Genomic DNA, 25,899 nt, shown 5'->3' on the forward strand with positions numbered 1-25,899 from the left:
TCTTATTGCTGCTCTTGGTGCATTGCCACAAATGCAGTAGATTAAAAGCCACTTTTTTTGTTGTTTTTTCTTGTAGTTCTGGAGGTCAGAAGTCTGCCAGGCTGCATTTCTTCTGGAGGCTGTAGGGGAGAACGTTTCCCTTGACTTCTCCCACATCTAGAAGCCAACTACGTTCCTTGACTCATGACCCCTTACATTATGTGATGTCAAAGCCAACAACATCACCTCTTCTCTTCTCTCTCTGCTTCCTCATCACTGCGTACCTTCTAACACCACTGCATCCCTCTTAGAAGGACCACTGTGAGTGTACTGGGATCACATGAATCACCCAGAATAATCTCCCCATCTCAGGATCTTTAATTTAACCATGTTTGAAAAGGCCCGTTGGCTAGAAGCTTCTAGGTATTAGGATGGGGACATGTTTGGAGCCTTTTTCAGTCTACTGCATAGCCAAATGCTGATTATTTTCCCAGGACCTCTCTTAGCTACTACCCTAATCCCAGCCTCCAGTATCCCTGACTTGGGTTATTGAAGCAGCCTCCTGACCAGTTCTCCTGCTCTGCCATCCTTCTACAAACATCATCTCCCCCAACACCTGGTCTTTTTTTTTTTTTTTTTTTTTGCATTATGAACATTAATGTGATAATTTTATTTATTTATTATGTTTTGATTCTCTAATCTTACTTTTTTTAAATTTTATTTTTTCAGTGTTCCAAGATCCATTGTTTATGCACCACACCCTGAGCTTCATGCAATAAGTGTCCTCCTTAATACCCACCACCAGGCTCACCAAACTCCCCACCTTCCCCTCCAAAACCCTGTTTGTTTCTGAGTCCACTCTCTCATGGTTTGTCTCCCCCTCCCATTTCCCCCAACAACTCACTTCTCTCCATCTCCCAATGTCCTTCAGGTTATTCCTTATGCTCCGCAAGTAAGTGAAACCATATGATAATTGACTTTCTCTGCTTGACTTATTTCACTCAGCATAATCGCCTCCAGTCCCATCCATGTTGATACAAAAGTTGGGTATTCATCCTTTCTGATGGAGGTATAATACTCCATTGTATATGTTAACCATATCTTCTTTATCCATTCATCTGTTGAAGGGAATCTTGGCTCTTTCCACAGTTTGGCAACTGTGGCCATTGCTGCTATGAAGATTGGGGTATACAGGTCACCCTTCTGTTCACTACGTCTGTATCTTTGGGGTAAATACACTCCTCCAAAGAAGACATACAAATGGCTAACAGACACATGAAAAAATGTTAGTCATCATTAACCATCAGGGAGATTCAAATCAAAATTACACTGAGATACCACCTTACACCAGTTAGAATGGCCAAAACCAACAAGACAGGAAACAATGTGTGTTGGAGAGGAGGTGAAAAAAGGGAAACCGTCTTACACTGTTGGGAATGCAAGTTGGTGCAGCCACTTTGAAAAACAGTGTGGAGACTCCTTAAGAAATTAAAAATAGAGCTATCCTAACACCTGGTCTTCAAGACACAGGAGTCAGAACGGTTTATTAGAAATGTAAGTCAGAGCGGCACCTGGGTGGCTCAGTGGGTTAAGCCTCTGCCTTCGGCTCAGGTCATGATCCCAGGGTCCTGGGATGGAGCCCCACATCGGGCTCTCTGCTCTGTGGGGAGCCTGTTTCCCTTCCTTTTTCTCTGCCTGCCTCTCTGCCTGCTTATGATCTCTGTCTCTGTGTCAAATAAGTAAATACAATCTTTAAAAAAGAAAGAAAGAAAGAAAGAAAGAAAGAAAGAAAGAAAGAAAGAAAGAAAGAAAGAAATGTAAGTCAGATCCTGCCCATCCTCTTCTCAAATGTCTTATGGCCTCCAAAACCCCCTGGGGCTGGCAGATGATCCAGCCTGAGCAATTCCAGCCCTTCCCTCCTCTGGCTGCTCTTGCTCTTGCTCTGACCCTAACACACCAGCCTCTAGATGGGCCCTTGGACCTGCCAGGCACACTGGCACCTCAGAGCATGTAGCCCGTGCTGCTCCCCCTGCCTGGACACCCTTCTCCAGAGGCTCAAAGGGCTCATTCCCTTATCTCCTTCAGGTCTTCGATCAAATATCACGTCTTAGCAAAACCGACCTTGTCTGCCTGCCTGAAAATGATATCTCCATAATACAACCACCCTCCCACTCTCTTTCCCTGATGTAGTTTTCTTTCGAGCATCGACCCCCATCTGCGATACTATATGTTTTACTGATCAGTTACTCTGTCTCGTGCCTTCCCCACCACAGAAGTGCACACTGTGTGGAGGCACGTGTTTTTACTTATTTTGCTCATGGCCTCAGCACCTGGCACAGAGCACGTAATAGGCTCTCAACAATGGTTTGAAGAATCAGGGAGTCGGTGAGTGAAGTTCCTTCTCTGAGGCTGTTTCCGAAACAATGAGACGGGGTAACAATGTCCACTCTGCAAGCTTTGCAAAAGGTGTTCTGGCCATCCCTCAGGTTTTCCTGCACAGCATCCAAACTTTCTTCCTACTTCTGAAGCAGATCCCACGATGAGAGTTATTGGTAAGATATAGTACATTCCTTCCACCAGAAAAAGCTTTCCTCACCTTCCCTGCCCTTCCCAGCATGCAGATGATGAACACGTGATCTCAATTAAGGATCCTTTGTCTGATCTCTCTCTTCTAGAGCAATCTAAAATACACCTGTCACCCCTTTCATACAGTAGCTATTGGCCCTTCAATAACATGGGCGTGAATGCTACGGGTCCATTTACAAGTGGATTATTTTCCATAAATACAATATAATTCTGTAAATGTATTTTCTCTTCCTTAGGCCTGTTGTAACATGTTTTTCTCTCCAGCTTACTTTGCTGTAAGAATACATATATATACAATACATGAACAAAATATGTCAGTTGTCTGCTCATGTTATCAGTAAGGCTTCTCGTCAACAGTAGACTATTAACAGCTCAGTATTTGGGGTGTCAAAATTTTACATGGATTTTCAACTGTGCAGGGGTCAGCCTCCTTAACCCCCACATTGTTCAAGGTCAACTGTGAGAGAGCGAAGCAATCCTACTCCTTCTTAGGCTTTCCCTTCATCAAACAAATGAGTCGAGGGAGCAGACATGATTGTCTTCTATCACACATCACTCTGTAGAGGAAACGGCGCAGGCATAGTCTTCACTGGGTGACAGGCTTTCCTCCAGCTTAGGAGCAGCTACATTCATGGCTGTGGCAGGACTTGAAAGAAGGGTTCTGGCACTGAACCACAGCACCCAGAATACTTCTCTCCAGATGTTACAATATGGAGTAAACGGTGCAGCCTGGCAGCAGGAAGAGAAAAGATTCTGAGAAGCAGAAACTGGCAGAGGTGCTGAGTTGTGCTGAAGGAGAAGCACAGAATGAGGCTCATGTCCTCTGATTTCTGTGGTCCCTAACGCAGACCTGGGTTAGACCCCTGCTGGATCCAGACCAACTTCCTATTCTAGGCACTGAGGTTCAACGGTTAAGTCAGAGACACCTGTTTCCACATGGGTGTACCCTCCATGACTCGATTTAACTTGGGTTTCCCTTTTCACATCCAAGATTGCTTAACATCCTGCAAATTAAAGACAAGCTAATATCCCATTTCCAAGCCCTCTGCACTGCCGTGGTTTCAGCTCTATCCAGGGTCAAATTTGCCTCTGCAGGAAACATCTCCAAAGTGCTTAGAAGTGAAGTCAAAAGACTGTTCCTGGCACATCAGCTCCACCTCTCAACTCGGATCCACTCTTTCTCTACCAGGGAGTCCCTACCAACAGTGTGCCCTGAAACAGCAAGACCCACTTGCTTTCCTGAATGCCTGTGCTTATGGAACCCCAAGGACAAGCAGTGCAAAGAGACTCACGTTGGAGATATGCTTGCCATTTTAATTATGTGTGCAGATCATTGCACAGACGTCTTTAGAAGAGAATGGGAGCCAAAGCTGGACTTCTACTAATTGAAAATTACTCAGCAGTTTTAATCAAAAGATCAGGGCTTTTTTGGTAACAGAGACAAAAACTAAAGAAACCCAAGCCATTGTCAGAGATGGGAGGTCCTGGGGAGTCAATTCTGTTATTTCACAGGTGGAAAAACTGAGGCCCAGAGAAGAATATCTTGCCCAGGGTCACATTTGCAGGACCAGGGACCATCAGGGCTACATTACAGATGTCCTAACACCCAGTCCTAACTCTCTCCATGAATACCCACTCATCCCTGCCTTCGAGGAGCTAAGGAGCTCGCTGGACAACCCCACACATACATGGGGAGCACTGCATTCCCTCCACCACTCTGATGATTTTTATTCAAAATAACTCCAAGAAAAAAAAATGTGACCACCTGGTATTAGGGAAACTTTACTGAGGTCCCAAATATCTTCAGTATTCTGATGGGCCCTTGTAAATATATTGAAAATTCATTGAAAAAAAAAATAGTTATTGATTCTGTACTCTAAGCCAGGTCCTAGGCCAAACACAGAAGGTTTCTTTTAAGGAGTTCATGCCTTAACAAAGGGAGACAAGCAGAGAAACCAAGAGTTACAACTGAATGAGGTAAGTGAACAGGAGATGGCCACACGGTGTCTAAAAACCGTGCAAAGATGTTCCCGCCTTGCTGCTCTTTATTACAAGACAGTAGGCTAAGTTGCATTTCCATTTTGTCTAATAAAACACAGAACAACCGCAACCCATTCATTCTAAAGTGTGATATCCATTCAGTTAATGTTTATTGAACTTGGCACTGGGAACATAAAAGGACACTGGTCAGCGTGCCCTCAGGAAAATAACAATTAACCTAAGTAATGTAGGCAAGAATCGATGCTAAAGTAGTTGTTCAAGCGTGTGGAAATGTTGTGTACATAATCAAGTACTGGGCAAGTCTCTGAGTGAAAGTTAACATCTTTTTTGCGAAGGTCTCGAAGAAAAGGTGGGGGCCTGCCTTGGAAAGATCTGACAGATGTCAGCTGCCAGATGGCAAGAAGGAGGCAGTTCCGGACACAGGCTTGCAACAGAGAAGTTCGTGTGGGCAAGTGAGAGCAAATTGACCCCATCATGCAGAGAGAGTGGGCAAGGCGTGAGGGAAGACAGGGGGCACAAGAAGGAGTTAGAAGAAATGCTGTTGGGTGGGTGGAATTTCTGTTTTGCTTCAGAAAGAGCGGATTTGAAAGGGCAGGAAGATAACCACGTTGGTGGAACAAAACCGCTTTAGTCATCAGGGACCAGCCCCTCTTGACCCGTTCTTGGACCGAAATCTTTCTCCCTGTGGCAAATTCCATCTAGAGGCTACATGTCTTCACAGAACAGAAAGACCTGTGCATCTTGAATATTCAGACGCTTGTAAAAAGGCTAGTGAATGCTTTTCCAGAGTGCTCTTCTTGGAATGAAAGCAACAAATTGTATGCCGTTAATAAATGTCAGAGGGTTCCTTCTACAAACTCCATCATAGATGTTCTGTGGGCTGAGAACAGCATGTATGCTGTAAAGGTTGAACGTGAATTAATGCAGTAGGCAGCAGGCAAGTGATGCTCACTGGACCCTGCAGGGGTGGCTGGTCTCTAGCCACCAACCTGTATTTGGCCTCTGGCAATCTAAAGTTGCTTGAGACTGGGTGACATGGGGATATATATCGCTTGTTTAGGAAAGTCAAAGTATCCATAAGATGGAGTCACCGTAAAATGGAGCCTCCAGGGCTGCAAGGATTCTACCAACAGGGGTAAAAAGATGTTAATTTAAAAGGATCACATCCATTGGGTTTCCAACAAATGACATTTTTAGAAAAGGCAAAATTATGGAGAGAGTAAAAAGATCCGTTGTTGCCAGGGAGTCCAGAGACGAGATGCAGAGGAGTTTTAGGGCAGTGAAAAGAGTATGATACCGTGATGATGGATATCTGCCATTACACACGTGCCCAAACCTATAGAATGTGCAACGCCAAGAGTCAGCCCTAATATGAACTATGAACCGTGGGTGCTAACAATGTGTCATGTAAGGTTCCTCCACTGCGACCAATGCACTCCTCGGGTCGGGGGTGTGGGTCACGAGGGAGGCTGTGCACGTGTGGAAGGGGAACGTGTGCATTATCTCTCACCTTCCTCTTCATTTTGCTGTGAACAAAACTGCTCCAAAAAACCAAAATCTCTTTAAAACATAGAAACACAAATAATATGATTTGTCATTAATCAATGGATTAATTGAAGGCAAAGGGAAATATCTAGAACCTACTTTATGAACACTCCTGTACATAGAAAGGACAGGACATGGTTACCCCTAAAATTAGAGCAAGGTGGTCATATGAGGAAGGAATCCTCCAGAGTGATAGGTGTCACATCAGGTCCTTTTGAGGCTCAGATGTTATCTGAAAGCCCCCGTGTGCATGAGGGTGGCAGGCTGGGAAGGAGACTTCTGCTTTAATCAGAAGAGCTACGACTTCGTCGACTTCACACAATGAGCTTCTGTAGGAGATCTGAAATGATGACAGTGTTCACAATGAGTGGAAGCATGCGTGATAGACACTTAACTGTATGACTTTAGCAGCAAAAAGTGGTCCTATCATTTTTTCTGTTCGCAGACTTGTTGCCTTGGCCAGGCGTTCAGCGTCTCCCATGTGCTAGCCTCAACCTTCTTCCCGTTTCTGTCTACAGCTTCTTTCCCATGTTCCTTACTTATGAACCAGACTAACGATTTGCAGCTCATACTTGCCTGTGCCATTCCTGTGTTCCTGCTTCTGCTGGTAGTGTTAACTATAAGGCAGGCTTCCAGACCCAGCCCAAAGGAGTCTTCTGAGCCCCCAGAGAGAGGTCCTCTGCTTTGGTAACACTTAGTAACTTTTCTCTAAAATAGCATTTTTTTTAGGTTATAATTACTTGGTGGTGTGTCCGTTTCTTCCATTAGACAGGGAGCTCTCCAAGGGCAGCAATGGTGTTTTGTGCATCTCTGCTTTGTTAACCAGCTAAGGGAGTGCCCTGGCCCCTTTGAAGGGTTTGTTAAGTGAAAGGTCACATTCAAGTTGCAGTGACCAACAGGTTCCACCAGATGGCAGTGTGTGGACATTTTTTTTCCCCTTACCAATCAGAAGGGAGGAGAAGGTTTTATAGCAACTTGACTTTCCTCTCTGTCCTTGCAGACAGACAAACAAATTTCTGCAGACATCAGGACTTTTGACTAGGCAGGAGAATTCACACTGCTGAATCGGACCCTCAGGCAGCCATTGTATTCCCTACATACCACTGCTTTCTGAAAGTATTCCTCCCTTGGGCTGAGAAAGGATTATACTGTTTAGTGCTCTAGGACAGAGAAACTTGAATTTGAGTTTCATAGTGAGGCACAAAGTGCCATCTTTCCAGCACTTAGAGAAAATGGCCACCATTACCCACTGATTGCTGCCATCCATTGAGGTTCCTCCTGCTTACCTCCATCTGTGAGAACAAGACAGCAAGCCCAAGTCAGCCCAACACGTGGGCTTACTTTTAAATATTGGGTCTTTCTGGGTTCCTGCCTCCTTCCTCACTCAAGAGCTTGGCGGGTCAGGTTCAGGAGAACTGTAAGTGCTCTAAGCATAGAGCTTCTGGCCTCTTCAGCTGTGAACCCTATGTTCAGCTGTGGAGCTCCTCATAAATAAAGGGTTCCCAAATGGAAGACATTTCTAATCCAAATGAAAAACTGAAAGAAACATCCCCAAATGACTTCCCACACCAAAAAAGCCCAAAGGCCAAAGGGCCTTATCTTTGTACTTCTGTTTCTGTGTCTCAGCTGCATTTACTTGCTTCCCTTCTTGCCACTGTGTAATCTCCTGAATTGCCTCTACCAGCATCCATGATGCTCTAATTCCTCCAGATTTGCCCTGTTCCCATGGACTTCTTTCTCTACTGCTAGAGAAGTAGAATAAGAGGCAAGAAGATTCTAGAGAGCTCTACTTCTTTTAACCAAATAAGGCGATCTTGCTTAAGGGCATCTAACTCTGTGCCCCACCCTTTCCCACCAGGCAAAATGCTTTTTTCAATAAGTAGTAGAATGGTTAAGCCACACCACATGCTCTGGAATCAGCAGCAGACCTGGGCCAAATTCTGGTTCTGTCACATCCTGACAGTGTGAACTCGGGTGAATTGCTTACCTTCCCCAAATCCTATTAAATGGGGAAAGTGTATACATATCTCAGAGGGATGTTGAGCCAGTTAAATGACAAGGCATGTAAAGAGTTTAGCACAGTGCTGGTTCATGGAGCACTGAATTCATGTTAGCAATTGCTATCAGCATTAGCAGAAACAGCCTGCGCAAGACATGGCTCTCCAGAAGTAATTCCTGGTACTATACTCAATACAGCTCCAGAAATTTCTAACAGCACAAAACTCTTCATAAATCATGCCAGGACCTATCCTTTCAATGAGACCTGTGTTGTTTTCACAGATTAATTTTTTTCATTCAGTAGGACTTACTGAGCTTATAAGCTGTGGCAAGCTCAGCGGAGACTGATACAAGGATGCCTAGACATGGGCTCTCTTCTCAAGGAGTTCGCTATGCACTGAATAGGCCCACTTGCTAATAATGACAGAGTGGCAGGATCAGTGCCCTAACACGGTATGGACAAGACACAGCAGAGAGAGGGAGCCTGAGCTCCAGCACTCCTTAGAAGACATTGTAGACCTTTTGTGATCTAACCCTTGCCTTGCTGGCAATACCTATTGCCAGAAATATTTGTCTTTCTGAGAATACATTTTGTTGTTCCATATCTCTAATCTTGGCACCTGAACGGATTCCTTTCTACCTGAAAAAGCCGTACCAATCCTCCAAGTATACCTAAAGGTAGTGTCCTGTGAAAAGTCTTCTCATCTCCATCAAGGAGACTTAGAGGCCTCTCTTCCTATCAGCTGTGATCTCAATGAAAGTGGGAGCCACATACCTTTATTCTCCCCCTAATGCTTGGCTCAGTGCCCAACCCAAAAGTGACATTGAGTACAAGTGACACAGAAGTGAGACCTGCCTCGATGCCTACTCCACACAACCAGTGTTGTCCATGCTTCATTCAGTGCCAGGACAACTAGCTGATCTGATAGGAGATCACCTGTCCCCAGGTCACACAGACCCACTATAGGAAAGCTCTGCTGCCACAGAAAGTCTTCTAATGTCATGCACATACACCAATTTGGCCTAGCTCTATTCATCAGAACAATCCCAAATAAATGTGTCCATATTCTATTCAATATAGCAGCCCTTCATATATATGAAGACATCAGACTGATATAACATCAATATAGGATTCTCCTTTGTGTTCTTTCCCTTCAAACACACATAGCTAATTAAACCATCATTAACGTCCATTTTTAAAGTGCCTAACATATGCTTAGTACTTCTTAGAAGCTTTGTGTGTCATAAATTTAATCCGGATCCCTCCACTACTACCCACGCACACATACCTTAAGTTTTGACATGTTTCTTCATGTTGGTGTCAGTCCTGTGTTCTAGAAGCTCTAGACCATTTTAGATTTTAATCCTGTAACATCATGATTAATATGGCATTAATTCATTGAAAACATGTACCAAGTATAATACCAGGACCCTTTTTAAATTCTCATATTGAACTGAAAAGACCAACCACCATATTGCTTCTTTACAGGTCTGAGGGTGAACGGTCAGAGAGATTAAGCCCTGGCCCCTGGCTCCTGTCGTTTGCTGATAGGTGTCAGGGACAAGAGGCAAGGTCAGCTCAGCCTTCCTTGAAGCCAGCATCCTCTCCTCTAGCCCATGCCATCTCTAAGTGCCAGTCCCTGGTGTTTTCTCTTCATATTAGTCTGGGGTCATCTGAAAATCTGTACATCTCTCCTTCTAGCTAAACTTCCAGGTCGTTCATAAAAGGTATTGGCCAGGAAAAAGACTTTGGTCCTTGCCAGAGACTTCTTTCTAGCTCACAAAAAGATGTTCAGCAATCCCTTAGAGCCATTACTGTGAAACCAGTGACTATGGCATGAACCCTCTCGGAGTTCACCATCTCATGTACAATCAGATCATGGGAGGTCATGTTAAGTCCACTGCTAAAATGTCCTCATACTGCTGATTCACCAATTCAGTGGCACAATAAGAAAGGGAAATGCAGTATGTCTAGCAGGATGTGTTTGCAGTAAACTTGCATTAACTTCTAGTGATGGGTGCCTTTTCTTCAAAGATGCCCACAGATTAATTGTGTAACAATCTGTTCCAAAATTTCAGCAGGAACCTAGATATAACTCATATAATTTCCTGACTTCAGTGTTTATTCCTGTGATAAGATTCAAAGGAAACCCCTTAATTAAAAGGGAAAAACATTGAATTTGCCAGTATTATCTGTTCTTTTATCAAGCAACCCTACTGACCACCAACGCCCCACCACCCCCACCCCAGTTAACATTTCAATGTTCAGGTTGACCGCAAAACTTCCCACTTCTTTGTTTTGGAGTGTGATGTTACATCAGTATTCCAGATCCCTTTTCCTCTTCATGCCTCTACATCACCTGGCAGAGTAGTTAAGTATTCATAACCCCCAAATTGAAGATTAAAAACTTTTCAAAACTGTAGGAACAAATGGTTGCCTATGAGGCAGGTGGACCTCTGGAGTCAACTTCCAGGAAAGTGCTGTCTTCCAAGAGCACATTAAATCCAGAGGATATGGATGGTGTGCAATTATCCTCATTGTATCCCCAGTACCAGGAACATGGTAAATGCTCAAGAAGTATTTGTGATAGCCAGCAGGGAGATGATAGTAATGAAAATATGTACACCTTTGGGAAACTCTGAGTTTTAAACTCATCCTAAAATGAGGAGGAGGACCTTGACAGGAGGACCTTTATAGAAAACAGATGTGGCCAGAGGACTATGGGAAGAGTCCCCGAAGAGTCCTACAGGAGGACGGGAAAGCCACAGAGAGGGGCAAGAGGAGAGAAAAGAGAAGACGAGGGAAGGGCCATGAGCTGTGCAGAAACAGTGGAATGAGCCCTGATGATGGACACAGAGGTCCAAGGTTGAGACTCTCGTGTCCCACTATGAGCTGTTTGCCATGGAAGAAATCTCATGCCTTACAGAACCTCATTTCCTAACTGATGTGACAGACGCAAGAAGCCACGTCGTGCAAGAGTGCCATGAACATCAGATGAGGTAAAGCATATAAAAGCACATTATCAAATCAGTATCTCCTCCACCTAAATCTGCACTGGAGTCACCTTGAATGGAAAGCCTGGATAGAAGAGCAGTGGATTACCAAACAGATTTAAGATGGACTAAGAGTCTGCTTCCTGCATGTGGACCCTTGGGCAAACATGAAATGTTTCTGACTTTAGAAAAATGCTGACCTCCACCAGGTAGAGAAGACAGTGCTTATGCAGTTCCAGGGCAGCTGAGAGATGGAGCCATACAAATATTTATCCAGGGTTGGGTGCCCTCTAGTCAGCGGACCCTCAGCACTTCCTAACCTGAAAGTATAATCTTTGGCAGAGAACCAATTATCCCCATTTCTGGTACTGATAGACCACTATCTCTAGCCAGTTGGGCCTGAAATCTGGGTCTTTGTTGTCAACCCCCGCACCAGCCTAAGAGGAGGGGGAGGGTGTGACATCCCAGGGCTGTCATCCTGAGAAATCTTTGAACGGCTCTGAGCCCCAGTATTCTCATATGTCAAACAGAGATGACACCTCCTGCTCCACTCTGTTTCAGCATTTTATGAGACTCAACAGACCGATATAAAAGCTTTTGAAAACTTTAAGATGCTATTAAAAATAGATGGTCTTAATAATTGCCATATTACAGGACTAAACGCCTTTGTGTATCCTGTACATAAAGAATCAAGTCCAAAAGTCTCAATTTAGTGATACCAAAGATATTGGTTCAAAGAAGTGTGACAGCTAGTCATGTAATTGTTCTACTTGTTCTCTAACTAAATAGCTTGAACCTATGGAGTTCTGATGCCAAAGAAATTAAGAAAATCATCACCACATTAAAGGTGCAATTTTTTTTAAAAAAGAAATACACTAATGAGATGGTAGAAAGTAGACTGACAGCAAAGTAGGTTTGTAAGTGTTTGGTTTTCCTAATTAAATGGAGCTAATGAGTTTCTCCACTGAGCCCGAGTGCTGGGCTGAACAGTCTAACAAGCCTCAGATTCTGTGATCTCAATAAGGGATGGCCAACTGGCAGCTGAAAATACCTGTGTCATGGTGTGATTCATCCTTCACATCTTGGAGTGAAACCATCCCATCAGAATGCAGGAGCAGGTCATAAGCGCCATGGGGGGTTGAAGTGAGATCCTACAGGGATCTACTCAAGGCACTTTAGTGCCACGTCACTATGAGGTACAGAGAATCTCAAAGTGGAAGCCACCACAGATCACAAATCGGGGCTGAGAACAAAGAGGTCAAGAGGAGATGAAGTTTATAATTTGGCCAATTATAACTGAGCATGGATTTGTGGGTGGGATACACAGATACAAAAGGCATGTCCCCCCACCCATGTAAAGCTATGAAACAAATTGAGGAAATAGATATACAAAATAAAAATAAAAACAATTGAAAACATCCTCAGTGTTTCCATGGTGTCTCCAGATATAATCAATCCTTCAACATAGTGGATGAAGCCATTTATGACACGACCAACCTCTCTCCATTTCTGGCCCCATCATAAACTTCCCTCCCACACACTCGAGGAGCATGAAGGGAGCTTCTCTAAGCACTGGTGTGTTGTCTTTTGGGGCACTCATTCCTCTGTAAGGGTTTCTCTTTCTGCCTGAGATGCCTTGTCTCTCCCACCAGATATAGCCAACTGCCCAGAGCCACATGGGCTGTGAAGCCCTTCCTATAGCTCCATTTCTCTCAACTCTCAAACGCTAAGCTCATTCCTCTTATGGAACTTGGCACTTCCATCTGTCATTTTATCCCTACTCATTTCTCAGGTCTCCATTTAAATACAACTTGAAGAAGCATTCCTTGATAACTCACCAACATCTAAATCAGGGCGTCGTCTTATTTTCTACTAGAATCCTCTTCTGTTCCTTCATAACACTTATCACAGCTTTTAAGTGAGTAATAAACAAATAAAATTTGTCTGAGTACACATGCCTACAAATGCTCAAGACTGTAACTTTGATAAATTTCAAGGGCTATCTGTTTTGTTCATCACTGATGAACACACATTGGTACTCAATCAGTATTTGTTGAACAAATTCCTCAAAGTGCTCAGAGTACTTCGTATAATCTTTAAGTATAACACTTAGTCCATAATAATGTAATTACTTATCCACATTTTTATCCCCACCTCTGGAATTTTGAGCTACTCCAGTCTTGGTGAGGCAGCCCCCAAATCATCTTGTATTTTGGCAGTATTCTAGATCTCATCACCCTATATCTTAATAGGCTTCCATCTGACTGCCACCTTCTTAGGGCAGGAAAGGAAAGTTTACATTATATCCCAGGTGCCTAGCACTGTGTCTAACACACAAATGGTTTCTAAGAGAATGAGTGAATGAATGAATGAATGAATGAATAGAACTTTTCCCATTTTCTCCTGACCCTCCAAAGTACTCTTCAAATGTTGGAAGAATTTTATATCCCAGCACTATGGTGTCCCATACACTTTCTGTGCACAAGTTTCCTACTTGAAACACATCCAATAAAACCCATAACACCTCAGATTTACAGAATAGATACACAACAAGGGCATTAACTTCCTCAAAAAAATTATTTTTTTCTCCACAAAATAATGCAGAGACGTATAGGCACAAAGGTCCTCCCCACCACTGAGTTTAAAGGATTACATGATTTACTGAAAACAGTTATTGATGAATTTTCCAAGGAGAGGAATATTCTGTAAAGCTCACTGTAATCTGGTAAATCATTGCCAGGTAGGACCTCTGCAAACACCAGGCTCACTGCAAACACCATGTTTGCTGTGACATGGACATACCCAAGCAAGCCCAAGCATGTGACCAGGCTAGCAAGGGGTGTCCATGCCGCATCAGACAAGGAAGCTGGAGGAACAAGAGGAGCTGAATGAGAATATGACATGCCTACAAGGTACATGACGGCCTCTCCAATACCTAAGGCCTACCACCCAGTTAGGCTTTATGCATATGCCTCAGAAGAAAGACTCAGGATGGGGGTGAGATTTATTTTTAATGTGAGAAAAAACTACTTAAGAGAGTTGCACAGAAGAGAACAGGCTGCCATGGAAGCGATGGGCATCCCAGATGCCACCCCAGTGTGACACATGAATAAGAGAACAATGGTGGCTTGAGCTGTGGGGGAGTGCGTAAGCATTGGATTTGGGTTTGGAGAGAGTAAGGAAGAAGTAATGGATACTGATGACCACCATTGATTGAGTCAGGTACTGTGCCTAAGCAGTTAATCCCCCCACAACATCCTACATCATGAGGGTACTCTTACTACCCTCTGTTTCACCAAGGGACAGACTGAGGCACACAAAGCCTCAAGGTCACCAAGCTAAGGATGGCATCAGGATTCAAGCCATGGTTCATCCAATTCCAGAGCCCGTGCTTTTAGCTGCAAAGACGGCTAAAGTCCCATGCAACTCTAATACACTGGGACTCTCTGAATATTGAGGTATCAAGAAAACAATCAATAAACCATCTCAAATGTAACTAATGGAGCTGAGTCCTTCGCCTTCTCCTTTCCCTTTGTCCTCCAGTGTAACTCCTATGCTTGCACATACAGAGCATCTAACTGGGTTTCAAGTTTACTGTGTGTCTCTGTGTATATGTGTGCATAGATCTGACAGGGCTAGTTCATTTCAAGTAACCAAGTATGTCTTTGGACAGCTCTTGTCAAGATCCAATAGAAGAGCCAATTCCAAAAATATGTTCCTTTAGTGGTTTTTTAGGGTTCTCTGCTCTGCACGGATTGACAATGTGGTAACAAGAGACATTCTGGAGACTGGATTTAATGCAACCATATGCTAGACAGAATGAGAACCCATATTGCAACAGACCAGCCGGTACATTTCCATGTTAACAGAAGCTTGATTGCAAATTACATTTAGTCTCAACAGCTCAGTTCACTGCACACAGATGCCATGGGGGACTGTAAAGTTAGCGAGATGTGGGGGAGTACAACTAACATTTTTTTTTTTTTTTTCGGAAAAAAAAAAAAATTCTTCAGCTGATAGAATGCCAAGGAGCATCAGCGCTGATGCTGAAAAGAAAATGCTGCTATATTTGTTTTGCCAGGAAAAGAAAAATAATCATTGTCGCGAGTTGTTAGTCAAATTATGAATACGAGCTCGGCTGGTAATTGTCTGATAATACAAACAGCGATATTGGGGCTGTCAGAGGCTGCACGCGCTGCTTGACAGCTAACATGTACATGCTCTCTGAACGAGGAGTTGGTTCACTGATTCCAAAAGTCAGGCTGACAGAAGAGTAGCTGAGAGGAGAATTTCCCCCAGGATCCTGGCCCCATGTCTAGGACTGGATCTCGGTCAACTTTCCAAAGTATGGTCAGCATCTGCCCCATGGGAAGGAGGATGTGTGGAACTGTGGAAAGAATGCGACATGGGTTTGGATGGCTGGTCTGTCTCTTTCTTACTGTGCAACCCTAGGTAAATCATTTAACCTCTCTGGGCTTAGGTTTCTTCATTTCTAAAATGGGAATGAGAATTCTCAACCAGGTCCTTCTCCCAAGATTAGCGGGAAGATCAGCTGAAGACAGTGAACACGTAGTTCTCTATAAATGTTGAGGCTGTAAGTTGCCTTCTTGGCTGGATTTCTTTTTGTTCCCATTTTAAGAGCTGAACTGAAATGATTTCTTGTCCATTTTCTCATGGCTGGAGCAGAATTCTTTCATCTAGATATAAGCACCCTTGAGTTAGAATCATTCTTCTTCTTTTCTGCTGAAGAGTCTGGCCACAGGGCACTTCTCACAAACAGCCCAGCCTGACTCCTTTATCACACGCCTTCCCCCCAGGGAAGCTGGAGGCTTTCAGAAATTCCAATCTGGTAGGTACAATACCCTCATTCTTTCCATTCCCCTGTTCTCCAGACTCCAAGCTGTGGTAGAGATCGTTCTACTTGACATTTCATGTTCTCCCGTTAGGCTCTAATTCCCAGAACCCCTTGCAGTTAAGTGTGGCCATCTAGCTAGGATCTGGCCAAAGAAATATGAATATCAGTGAAATTCACAACTTCCCACTCTTACCTTTAAGTTATCTGTGCATACATGACCCATCCTCCTTCTTTCTCCATCTACGCATTGAGGGCAAACACAGGCCTATGAGAGAACAGAGATACACACAGAAGGAATTCAGGCCACTGAATGATGGTCTGGAGAAGAACTCCTGGCAACCTACACTGGGCTAGGAAGTGACTAAGAAATGAAGTCTACACTCTTAAACCTCTATGGCTAATTTGCTGATCGTTAAAGTAACCAGCCTACCTTAAAACTCAGACAACGGTCTATCTTATCTAATTACATAAAGGACATTGTTATCAGAAACACAGTCAGCAACTCCTCAAACACTCCCCAAGCACTTTCACACCTCCAAGGCTTTGCTTACCCGGCCATTTTCTCGCCTTGTCCCTCAACCCCAGCTATACTTGGCTACCAAGAAAACTCTCACTCCAGCGTCCTGCTCTGAAGCATCACCCAGATGCAAGGAATCTCTCTATCCTTTGGGCTTTCCCAAATACATACATACCTTTTATTTGATTATAGTGGAATTATGGTCTACATAGGTCTCCCTCCTCTTGAAGCAGGAACCCTGTCTTCTTCAAACCACTGATTAACATCTGAGAAAGCACCCTCTCGTCTTTTGGCTCTGTCTTCATTCAGTACCCATAGGATTGTGTGCCCTGAGACTATCTTCCAGCATAAAGATGGAGGAGTAGAGGGGCAAACATCAATGCCTCTGTAACTTAAGATGTCTTATTACAGCTCAGGGAAAGCAAGTTCACGTCCTCATTGCTAGACATCTACCAACCAAGGCCTGCACTCGACCGTTACAAATATGTGAAGAGTGGGAGGGTGTTGGTTGGCCTGAGGAAAGCAGGCATAACTTTAATGTGTTACGGGCATAGGGGAGGACCCATTAATGGGAGCCTCCTCCTCCCTGCTCACCCCACTCCTCTGTGCACCCCACTAGGACCCCTCGTGATCAACCTTCAAAAGGTAAGAAGCCAAGCTGTGGCCTGTTCCCTTCTGAGTACAGCTCTGCCTGTCAATCAGGGCTGCATGGAAGATACAAATTGGAGTTCTGCTCACAGCAGAATTGGAGACCTGGACACTCACATCAAACACTTTCCCTGTAACGTAAGGACACCCTATGGGGTTTCGTCTCTGAGAGAACAAACTACTTTAATTTTTGTTTTCCAGTGGCTATTACTGTCATTCTGTTCATTGTTTTGGTTTGGGATCTGTTCCTTCCCCCTACATTGGGGTTTTCAGAAGCTGGTTGATTTTCTCACTTTCTTAAAATGTGATATTTTGGGCTTCTCTATCGGTCACTCTGACATCCTCATTGGCATCAGCTGTTCTGAGTTAACTCCTGGAGATCACTCAGGTATATTCAGCTAGGCAGAAGGTTGGCAACATTAGAGTCCCAGAGAGGGAATGGGAAGCCCAGTGGGCACTATCTCTACTACTGATCTACTATCATTTCACATTAGTCTCTTTGTCTCTAAAAATAGGAGGGGAAATATGAACTCTGTCCCTCTTGACTATCAGCTCCATCAGAGCAGGGGATATGTATATTTTGTTCAATGGTAGCCCTATACCTATCCCAACACATGGTATGTGGTAGATAGTCAATAAAGATTGTTGAGTGACTAAATGATTGTTGTGAAGACCAAATAAACTAATAGACATAAAAACACTTGGCAAATCCTATGGTGTGTACACAGAGAAGCATTACTACTGCACAGATGGGAAATGCATGGACTGTCCCCAAACTGAAGAGTTACTAGGCTATTTAAAATATCAGAAGATATTTTGGCAAATATTTTTGGATGTGCATAATATCGTTGATGTGGCCCAGGGTTGCAACTGAGATGGGAGGCAGGCCAGAGAGGAGATGAAGAAAGGAGAAGGCAGTGTGGATTAGAGAGAACCAGGATGTTCCTAGGTGGAAAAGAGTAACAAGTAAGGGAGGAATCTTATGCTCAGTTGTTCTAACAAAACAGGTTTTATTGGCTGCCCAAGAGCACTGGAATCTAGAGTAGGATAAGAGTTTTCCCAGAGTCACTATTTTCTAATATTTTCTTATTTATTTATAATCAAAATCTGAAACCAAATCTGAAAAATGACTTAAGGCAGAACTTGTCAAAATAGGCCCTCAAAGCTGACATTTGAGCCAGTCAAATCTCATCTCATAGATGGGAGACTTGGGAAAATTATGTGTCTCAAGTAACTCAGCTAGAAGTGATATTCAGTGCTAGCCACATTCCTAACACAGCTTTCTGAACCATAGATTGCTAGAGAAACTAAGAATACTGGCCTATAGCAAGAAAGAAGAAAACAGACACTCAAAAAGAACAAAAGTACAACCACTTCCTGGACCCCCTATGGCTCTTCATCCCCTGGTTCCAACTCAGTTCCAGACCTAACTATTTCCTTGCCCCTGGATGCTGACACCCTCACATCCTTAAAATAAATTTATCTTTGTAGCCCAGCTAGCAGCATTGGGTTTTGTTCATGGGAATGAGGAGACTTTAGCAATCCAACCACTAACTATTAGTTCCTTGAGGGATCAGGTGTCCCCAGGCTTCTAGCACAAAGCCTTGCACAGAGTAGGTACTCAGTAAAGGTAGGATATTGATACTGAAGCTTCAGGAATCATCCCTAATACCTGCTCTCCTCTCTCAGATAACTTCTCCCAGAGGGTTCTTGTACTGTAACTGCCAACATACTTGCCCCATCTTGCTTTCTAAACCAATGTCTCCATGTCCCACAGCATAACCCCACTGGTTCCCATCTAGACACAGGTAGTAATGGGGGAGGCAAAGAAATTAGAAACCACTGTACTAGAATCATAAGCTTGTTTATTGCATCAAGTTCATGAAGTGTCAGCCATAAGTTGTTGAATCAATACTGAAGGAAGTAAAAAAAACAAAATCATCATTCTAGTCTTATGACAGGAAGTTGAATAAAATATAGTTTCCAGCCCTTAAGAGCTTACAATGTGTTGGGAGACAGATACAAACACACACAACTAGAATATGATTTAAATATTATAATAGACACAGAATAAATAAACAAATATCATAATAAGCTCAGGTGCAGAGTCCTCTGAGAACTCAGAGGTTATCCCGGGACATGGGATCAAAGAAGGCTTCAGAGAGTAGGAGACACTTGAATTGGACCATGAAACATGCGTAGGATTTCCCCAGATGGCAAGAGTCAGGAAGAAGGGCATTCTAAGCAATGGAAATAACAAGTGCAGTGACAAGTAGGGGTGGACAGATGTGACAATGATAAGGGACTATAATTCATCTGGAATGACTAGACGAACATTGGCCAGACATACCCTGGAAACAAATGTCCATGGTTCATAAGTTTGGAAAATGCATCCCTTATTCCCACTTAGAAATTTAAAATTTATATTTGCTTATCAAATTGCTTTGAGAAATCAGTGAGAGGACTACATGGATAGTCCAGGAAAATATGGTGGAAATCCTGGAAAGGGGAGAGCAGAAATGAGTTCAAAGAAGGATGCAGGAAAACAAGATTGCAAATGGAACACAATCAGGACTTCTTCAAATGCGGAAGGGGAAGAGGAAAAGGACTTAAAAGGATTAGGTTTTAGCTTGTTGGACTGAATGGAAGACAATGCAACTGGAGGATAAAAGGGAAGTATTTGGGGAAGATAGCATAGATTTGGCTTCAGTCATGTTGAATGTGAGCTGGCCAGGAAGATAACCACAGATGCTGACAATACAGGTCTAGGTTCAAGAAGTAACGTAGTAGTTCAAGAAGATGCTGGACAACCAATAGAACCGTTATAGAAAATATCTAGCCCTGGACAGGGCATTGGGTTGGATGAACTCCAAAGTCCATTTGGCCCAGAGCTAACATAATTTTATGGCCAGAGGGACACACACTGAGGAGTGTAGATGGTCCAGCCTCTGCCTGCTGACCACATCCAAGTAGGTAACTTCCTACAGCTGCCCATGAAAGCAAAGACAGCAAAAGCAGCTTGACATCTGCACAGATCCCAGCAAAAGGAAGGGTTTGTTTTGTTTTGTTTGAGATTTTATACCTAAGAATCTCTATACCCAACATGAGGCTGGAACTCACAACACCAAGGTCAAGAGTTGCATGCTAGAAGTGGTTTTAAAGAAATGTGTTTCACAAGGATGCCTGGGTGGCTCAGTCAATTGGGCAGCTGTCTTTAGTATAGGTCATGATCCCAGGATCTTGGGATTGAGTCCCACATTGGGCTCCTTGCTCAGGAGGTAGTCTGCTTCTCCCTCTACTTAGTTCTCTCTCTCTCTCTGACAAGTAAATACATAAAATCTTTTTTTTTTTTTTAAGTGTCTTTCATAAGTAATATTTTGCAGTGACCCTGGTAAAATGGCTCCCTTTCTTTTGGCCTGGTATCACTGAGGAGAAACACTGGAAATATAATATATTTAAGAACAAACATGGACTCTGGGTGTGTTCCTGGCAATGTATTCCACTGACCTTTCCTAGGGACCAGTACAGCCCGGGAGAGCCAAGGGAGCATGGGCTGGGAGTCAGGTGGCCAAGGTTCTAGTGCTGACCACCTCATTAATTCACTGTATATCCTTGTAAAAATTACCTACCTTCTATGTATCTCTATGCCTTTATCTACACCTCTATGAAATACACTTATATAATAATACTTGCACAGCATATCCCAAGTTATCAGGAGGGTTCAATGATACGAGATTGTTTTGTGAAAGATAACCTTAGTAATGAAGACTACTTCATTACTAAATATTCATCCTAAACTCTTAGAGCTGCAAGGGGTCCCAGGCACTGATTAATTCAATACATGATGCCTATTTTGCAGATGGAAAACCAAGGCCCAGAGGGATCAGAGTATCTACCCAAGGTCAGACAGGAAGCAAACCTGAGCCAGCAGTAACATGAGCTCTCTTTCTTCCAAGCCACTGCCTTCTAAAGACCAAGAGCTGGTACCAAGGCAGGAAAGAATTCATAAGCTGGAAAGAAAATGTAGTTGAATATATAGTATTCAGAATTCAGAGCAATAAATAAAGTCTACAGTGTGAGTAGGCCAGCAAAATCTATTTGCCCCATATTCCTATAAAGTGGGCAGTCTCCCTTGTGTCAAACTGAGCTGACTCCAGCTGTCTCCTTGATCCCTTGATGATTTCACACACATTATGATGGTGAACATTTTTATAGTGATATCCTCCCTAACCAGATTAAAAATTCAAACATATTTATTCTACTCTTTTCTGTAGATGCTCTCCTTTCTAATCTAAGGGAATGTTCTAGGTGGGGAGCAATGAGCTGGTTTTACTCACGACACTCCTAACATCAAATGTGTGTAGGAGGGTTTCCCACACCAACTGATTGCCCAGCTCTCTAGTACTAACATAGAGTTAGAGCAGGTCCCACAGGCTAAGAACTCTTTCCCACAAGTCTGCCCCCACTTCAGAGGCCCGTCTTACCACCTGTACTTCTGACCAACTGGCTATAAATTCAGCAGGTTCCCACAATCCTCTCCTCAGATTTACTACTTTGCTAGAACATCTCACGGGACTTGGGAATATTTTACTATCACAGACTTATTATAAAGGATATAAATCATCGGGACTTATATCATGGGTTTATGATATCACCATGGTTGATTAACTCATTGGCTGTTGGTGGTTGACTCAAGCTCCAGCCACTCCACTTCTACCCTTCTCTAGGAATTGGGAGATGGGACTCGAAGTTCCACCCCTCTAGTCATACCTTGATTTTTCTGGTGATAAGCCCCATACTGAAATTATCTAGGGATCCCCAGCAGCCAGTTGTCTCATTAGGAAAAAAAGATATCCTATCACTCAGGAAATTCCAAGGGATTTATAGGAGCTCTGTGTTTAAAAATTTTTGTTTAAAAAAAATGCTCTTATCATTCCTATCACTGAAGAAATTACAAGAGTTTTAAGGACTCTTTGCCAAGAACCAGGGACAAAAACCAAATATATATTTCTTATTATGTGAACAGGAGCCATACTTTATTTCTTTCCTATACTGTGATGAGAGTCCCTAACCAATCTTCCTTGATCTTGCTTCTCCATCTTTTCCTCCCTACGGCTGGCATTGTTACTTTCCCACAGTGTCTCTGCTTCTTCCCCTCCCCATCTTCACAGCATAGAGGACAAGGCCCAAAACTGCATCTTGGCATTCAAGCTCCTTCCGGATTTGGACTCAATCTGTCCTTCAAGCCTTATTTCTTCTCCTCCCTCACCGTGCACGACGCATCAAGCTCAACCTAGACTCACTGCTAAATCCTGAACACACGTAGGCCTTCTTCGCACCAGTCTTTCAATCTAGTGGACCATTCATCAGGGCCCACTACTGGTTCCCTCACACCCCCGTGGTCTTGGGCTTTTCCTGTTTCAGCACGTATCTCCTTTCATAAGATCGTGATGTGTGTGCCTGTCCACTTCCTCATTAGATGGTCCTCATGTCAGCTCATCTCTCCTTTCCTCACAGTGCTCAGCTCAGTGCCCAGAAACCAAGTCTCAGAAAAATAACTTCTTTACTTGAAGGAAAACAACTATGTACACCACACCAGAAATGAAGACCATCATACAAAAACAAAACAAAACCCAGTGTTGGTTGAAGAGGAAATTTTCTACTCATCTTCAGATCAGAGCTGGTAGCTGGTTCTCCAGAGAAGCACTTGGAAAAATCATTTTACCTGTTCCCCTTCTTGTATGTTCAGTTGCCTAAACCACTCTGAAGTCTGTAAAATGGCCAATATCTCCAATCAGAGCAGTGTTTCCTTTCCAGACAGGAAGACTGCTGCGAAGGAGAGAAGCCACGCTTGTTTTTGCGGTCTGGGCTGCGACGATGACTCATCCCCTAAAGCCAGAGGCTGTCTATTTTGATCTCTCTATGTTCAGAGTCTATTTACGGTGGCAATTTTCTTTCTTTCTCTTTCTCCCTTCCCACCCCTGGTGACTTATCGGAATGGTCACACGCATTTGACAAACGGAACCTGTATAAGGAGGGAGAGTGCATGATTGAACATGCTTTCAGCTAAAGCCCACGAATGAATGCTTGTGTTTACAGCTCTGATGATAGGGTTCCGGTAATGACTTGGCCTTTTTCTCCTTGATTGAATATTCCCCTGGGCCTGCCAGTCTGGGTTCCTGTTATTTAATGAGGACATTGGAGCGCAACCTCAAGATGTCTGCAAAAATGACCTTTTCTTTGGGCTGATTCCAAATGCAAAGAAAAGTAGAGCCCAAGTTAGACAGGGTGCTTCTGGAATACAGCTTTGGAATTCACTTTTTCCCTCTGAAGCTCAGAAGCCTGGAATCACATACTATCAAAGCCAGAGGGAACCATAGAGGTGATCTGGTTACAAGTTTTCATTCTGCAGATGGAGAAATCCAGGACCAGAGGGAAAAAGCAAGGCACCGTAAATCATACGGCAGACACAGTCACAACAAATTCAGGCTTGGAACCTGTCTTAGAGTTGTAGTCAGTGTTCTTTTGAATGGCTGGGGATTGAAATTAATGGCTGGCTAAATGGTTGCTTAAATAAAGGAAAAGCTTCTCTTCGTTTCCCGTGTTACACCATGACGGCAGTATGCCCTGTTCTCTCTACAGTCCACACAAGAGACGGGCAGCATGAGCAAACGGACTCACTTCTCCCTGTTAGCTCAGGGTCTCACTGTTGACATTAAACACCAATGTAGGAAAAGCATAAGAGCCAGTGGTGGAAGGTCTTACCTGGGACAACCTTGGAGCTCCCACATATGCCTTATTCACTGTCTTCTCTGCATTTTTGGCTTCCCTTGTGAAATGGGACATAAGCTTACTGACTACAGCCTTCTTTGGAAGTTTAAGCAAGAAAATATGATCAGAAAATTCTTGGGATATAAAGCTCTGTTCTACTTGTGAGAAGGATTATTACTATACTACTAGACTCCTATCTATGCGGTCTTACTTTCTCCAAGGTGAAAACTTTATATTCTCCTGTCAAAAGAAATCCCTTTATTCTAAAGGAGAGATTTTAAAGATAATTTTTAGCTGTAAAATTTTACATATTCATTATAGGCTATTTAGAAATCCAGAAACATGTTTTTTAAAAAGGAAAATCCATCTATAATCTTGTTACCTAGGTATAACCACATACACATACAATTTGAATCAAGTTATTATAATTTTGTCTTTTTTGGGTTTTTTTCCAGATCATTAAATATTGGGTATATGTGTGCGTGTTATATGTGCATACTATTCCAACAGCAGAATGCATCATGATATATTTAAATGGCATAATTTCACTTTTTTAAATGTTTTATTTCAGTAAGCTCTATACCCAATATGGGGCTTGAACTCACAACCCTGAGACGAAGAGTTGCATGCCTTTCTGACTAAACCAGCCAGGTGCCCCTGACATAATTAGTTTTTAACACTTAGGGAGTTTATTAGGATTTCCTTAACATATGTTTAAAGACTGCATGAATTCTCAGCTAGAATTTCTCTGAGCCTTACTATGGAAAGGGCAATATGTTGTTCTCTTGTCTAAGACAGGACATTTTATTTTCTTTAGAATAGAAAGTCATACTATCAATAATTATGCCATGGCAGAAAATATAAATCTGAACCACTCCGAGAAAAGTGGGTCATATGATCATACTACTTATAGTTATAAGGAATTTTAAGAATATCACTAACTGGAGGCAATATGGCGTAAGGCTAGAAACACATTTTCTAGAATCAGAACATTTGGGTCCGAGATCTAGATCCACCATTGTAGGCAAAAATGACATAAAGGCACTGAATCTCAGTTTCTTCATCTCTAAAACAAAAGCTATCACCTGAATCAACTGCAGAAAAGTTGAAGAAGAATATAAAGGAAAGCGTGTTGTAGCTAGAATAAACTCTCCTGTTGGACAGATTTTTTTTTTAATGACATTAGTGTACATTAGTGTAACGGAGCTAGATTCTCTTCACATCAGCATTCTTCACAAGGGTGTCTTAAACAATTCACATTCTGCCTGAATATGCAAATGATTACTCTGATAGGAGACAGGAGAATAAACCACTGACCCACACAAGGAGAATCTATATTTGCCCCTAGCTGGATCTCATTACACTCCACACAAAAGGATAATTAGTGTTCTCTGTAAAACTGCCCTTTAGCTTTATTGACTACTGGTTAACATAATATGCTCTAGTTTGGAAATCTTTTGGCCATGCCAGTCCTTTATCGTCTGATGATATTTGGGGTACTGGGATTATGCCCATATGGTCAGTTCTAGTCATGAAAAATAGAAGTTTAACTCTTCCAGATACCATATATAAATTAATTCCCAATTTCCTAACGAGGAGCATGCTTGAATTCTCTGAAGCCTTGTGCTGTCTTCCAGGCAGGAGAGGAATCAATGGCCCAAAGGCAGTCAAATGTTTCTCTTCTAGTTGGGTTCTTCTCTCTGAATTAGGAGAAAAAGTTTAAAATGCTCATAACACTGCAGACTAAGGCACCAAGATCTTCCCAACATGAACATCTTGTTGGAGATGTCCTATACCACACAGAGCTGACCGTGCAGTGAGGGCTTGATAACTGACTGCCTTATGAGACACTTGCCCTTGTCATAGTCATCGATGTGACTATTTTTCAGTTCAATATTTGGTTGATAAGTTTCATTATCCCTTTTATAAAAAGTACCTTAAGTATGAATCTTTGACTTATCGGCCTTCTTTGGATTTTTTTGTACACTTCTCTTTCCTTCACTGG

At 42.9% G+C, this 25,899-nt stretch overlaps 1 protein-coding gene across 3 annotated transcripts in view; it reads right to left on the minus strand.

Annotated features, from left to right (window-relative positions):
* The window catches only part of TPRG1 (tumor protein p63 regulated 1), a 239,080-nt gene that overhangs the window by 167,967 nt on the left and 45,214 nt on the right, over nt 1-25,899 (minus strand). For 2 of the 3 annotated variants that reach the window (XM_032337959.1, XM_032337956.1), the window contains exon 2: nt 16,152-16,223. In XM_032337959.1, coding sequence (XP_032193850.1) covers nt 16,152-16,181 — 30 coding nt within the window. In that variant the 5' untranslated portion in view covers nt 16,182-16,223. Of the gene's footprint in view, nt 1-9,398; nt 9,476-16,151; nt 16,226-25,899 lie in introns of those variants that run through there. The other variant, XM_032337957.1, reaches the window with a different exon arrangement.

This window comes from Mustela erminea, chromosome 1 (assembly GCF_009829155.1).
Source record: "Mustela erminea isolate mMusErm1 chromosome 1, mMusErm1.Pri, whole genome shotgun sequence".
Lineage (NCBI taxonomy): Eukaryota > Metazoa > Chordata > Mammalia > Carnivora > Mustelidae > Mustela > Mustela erminea.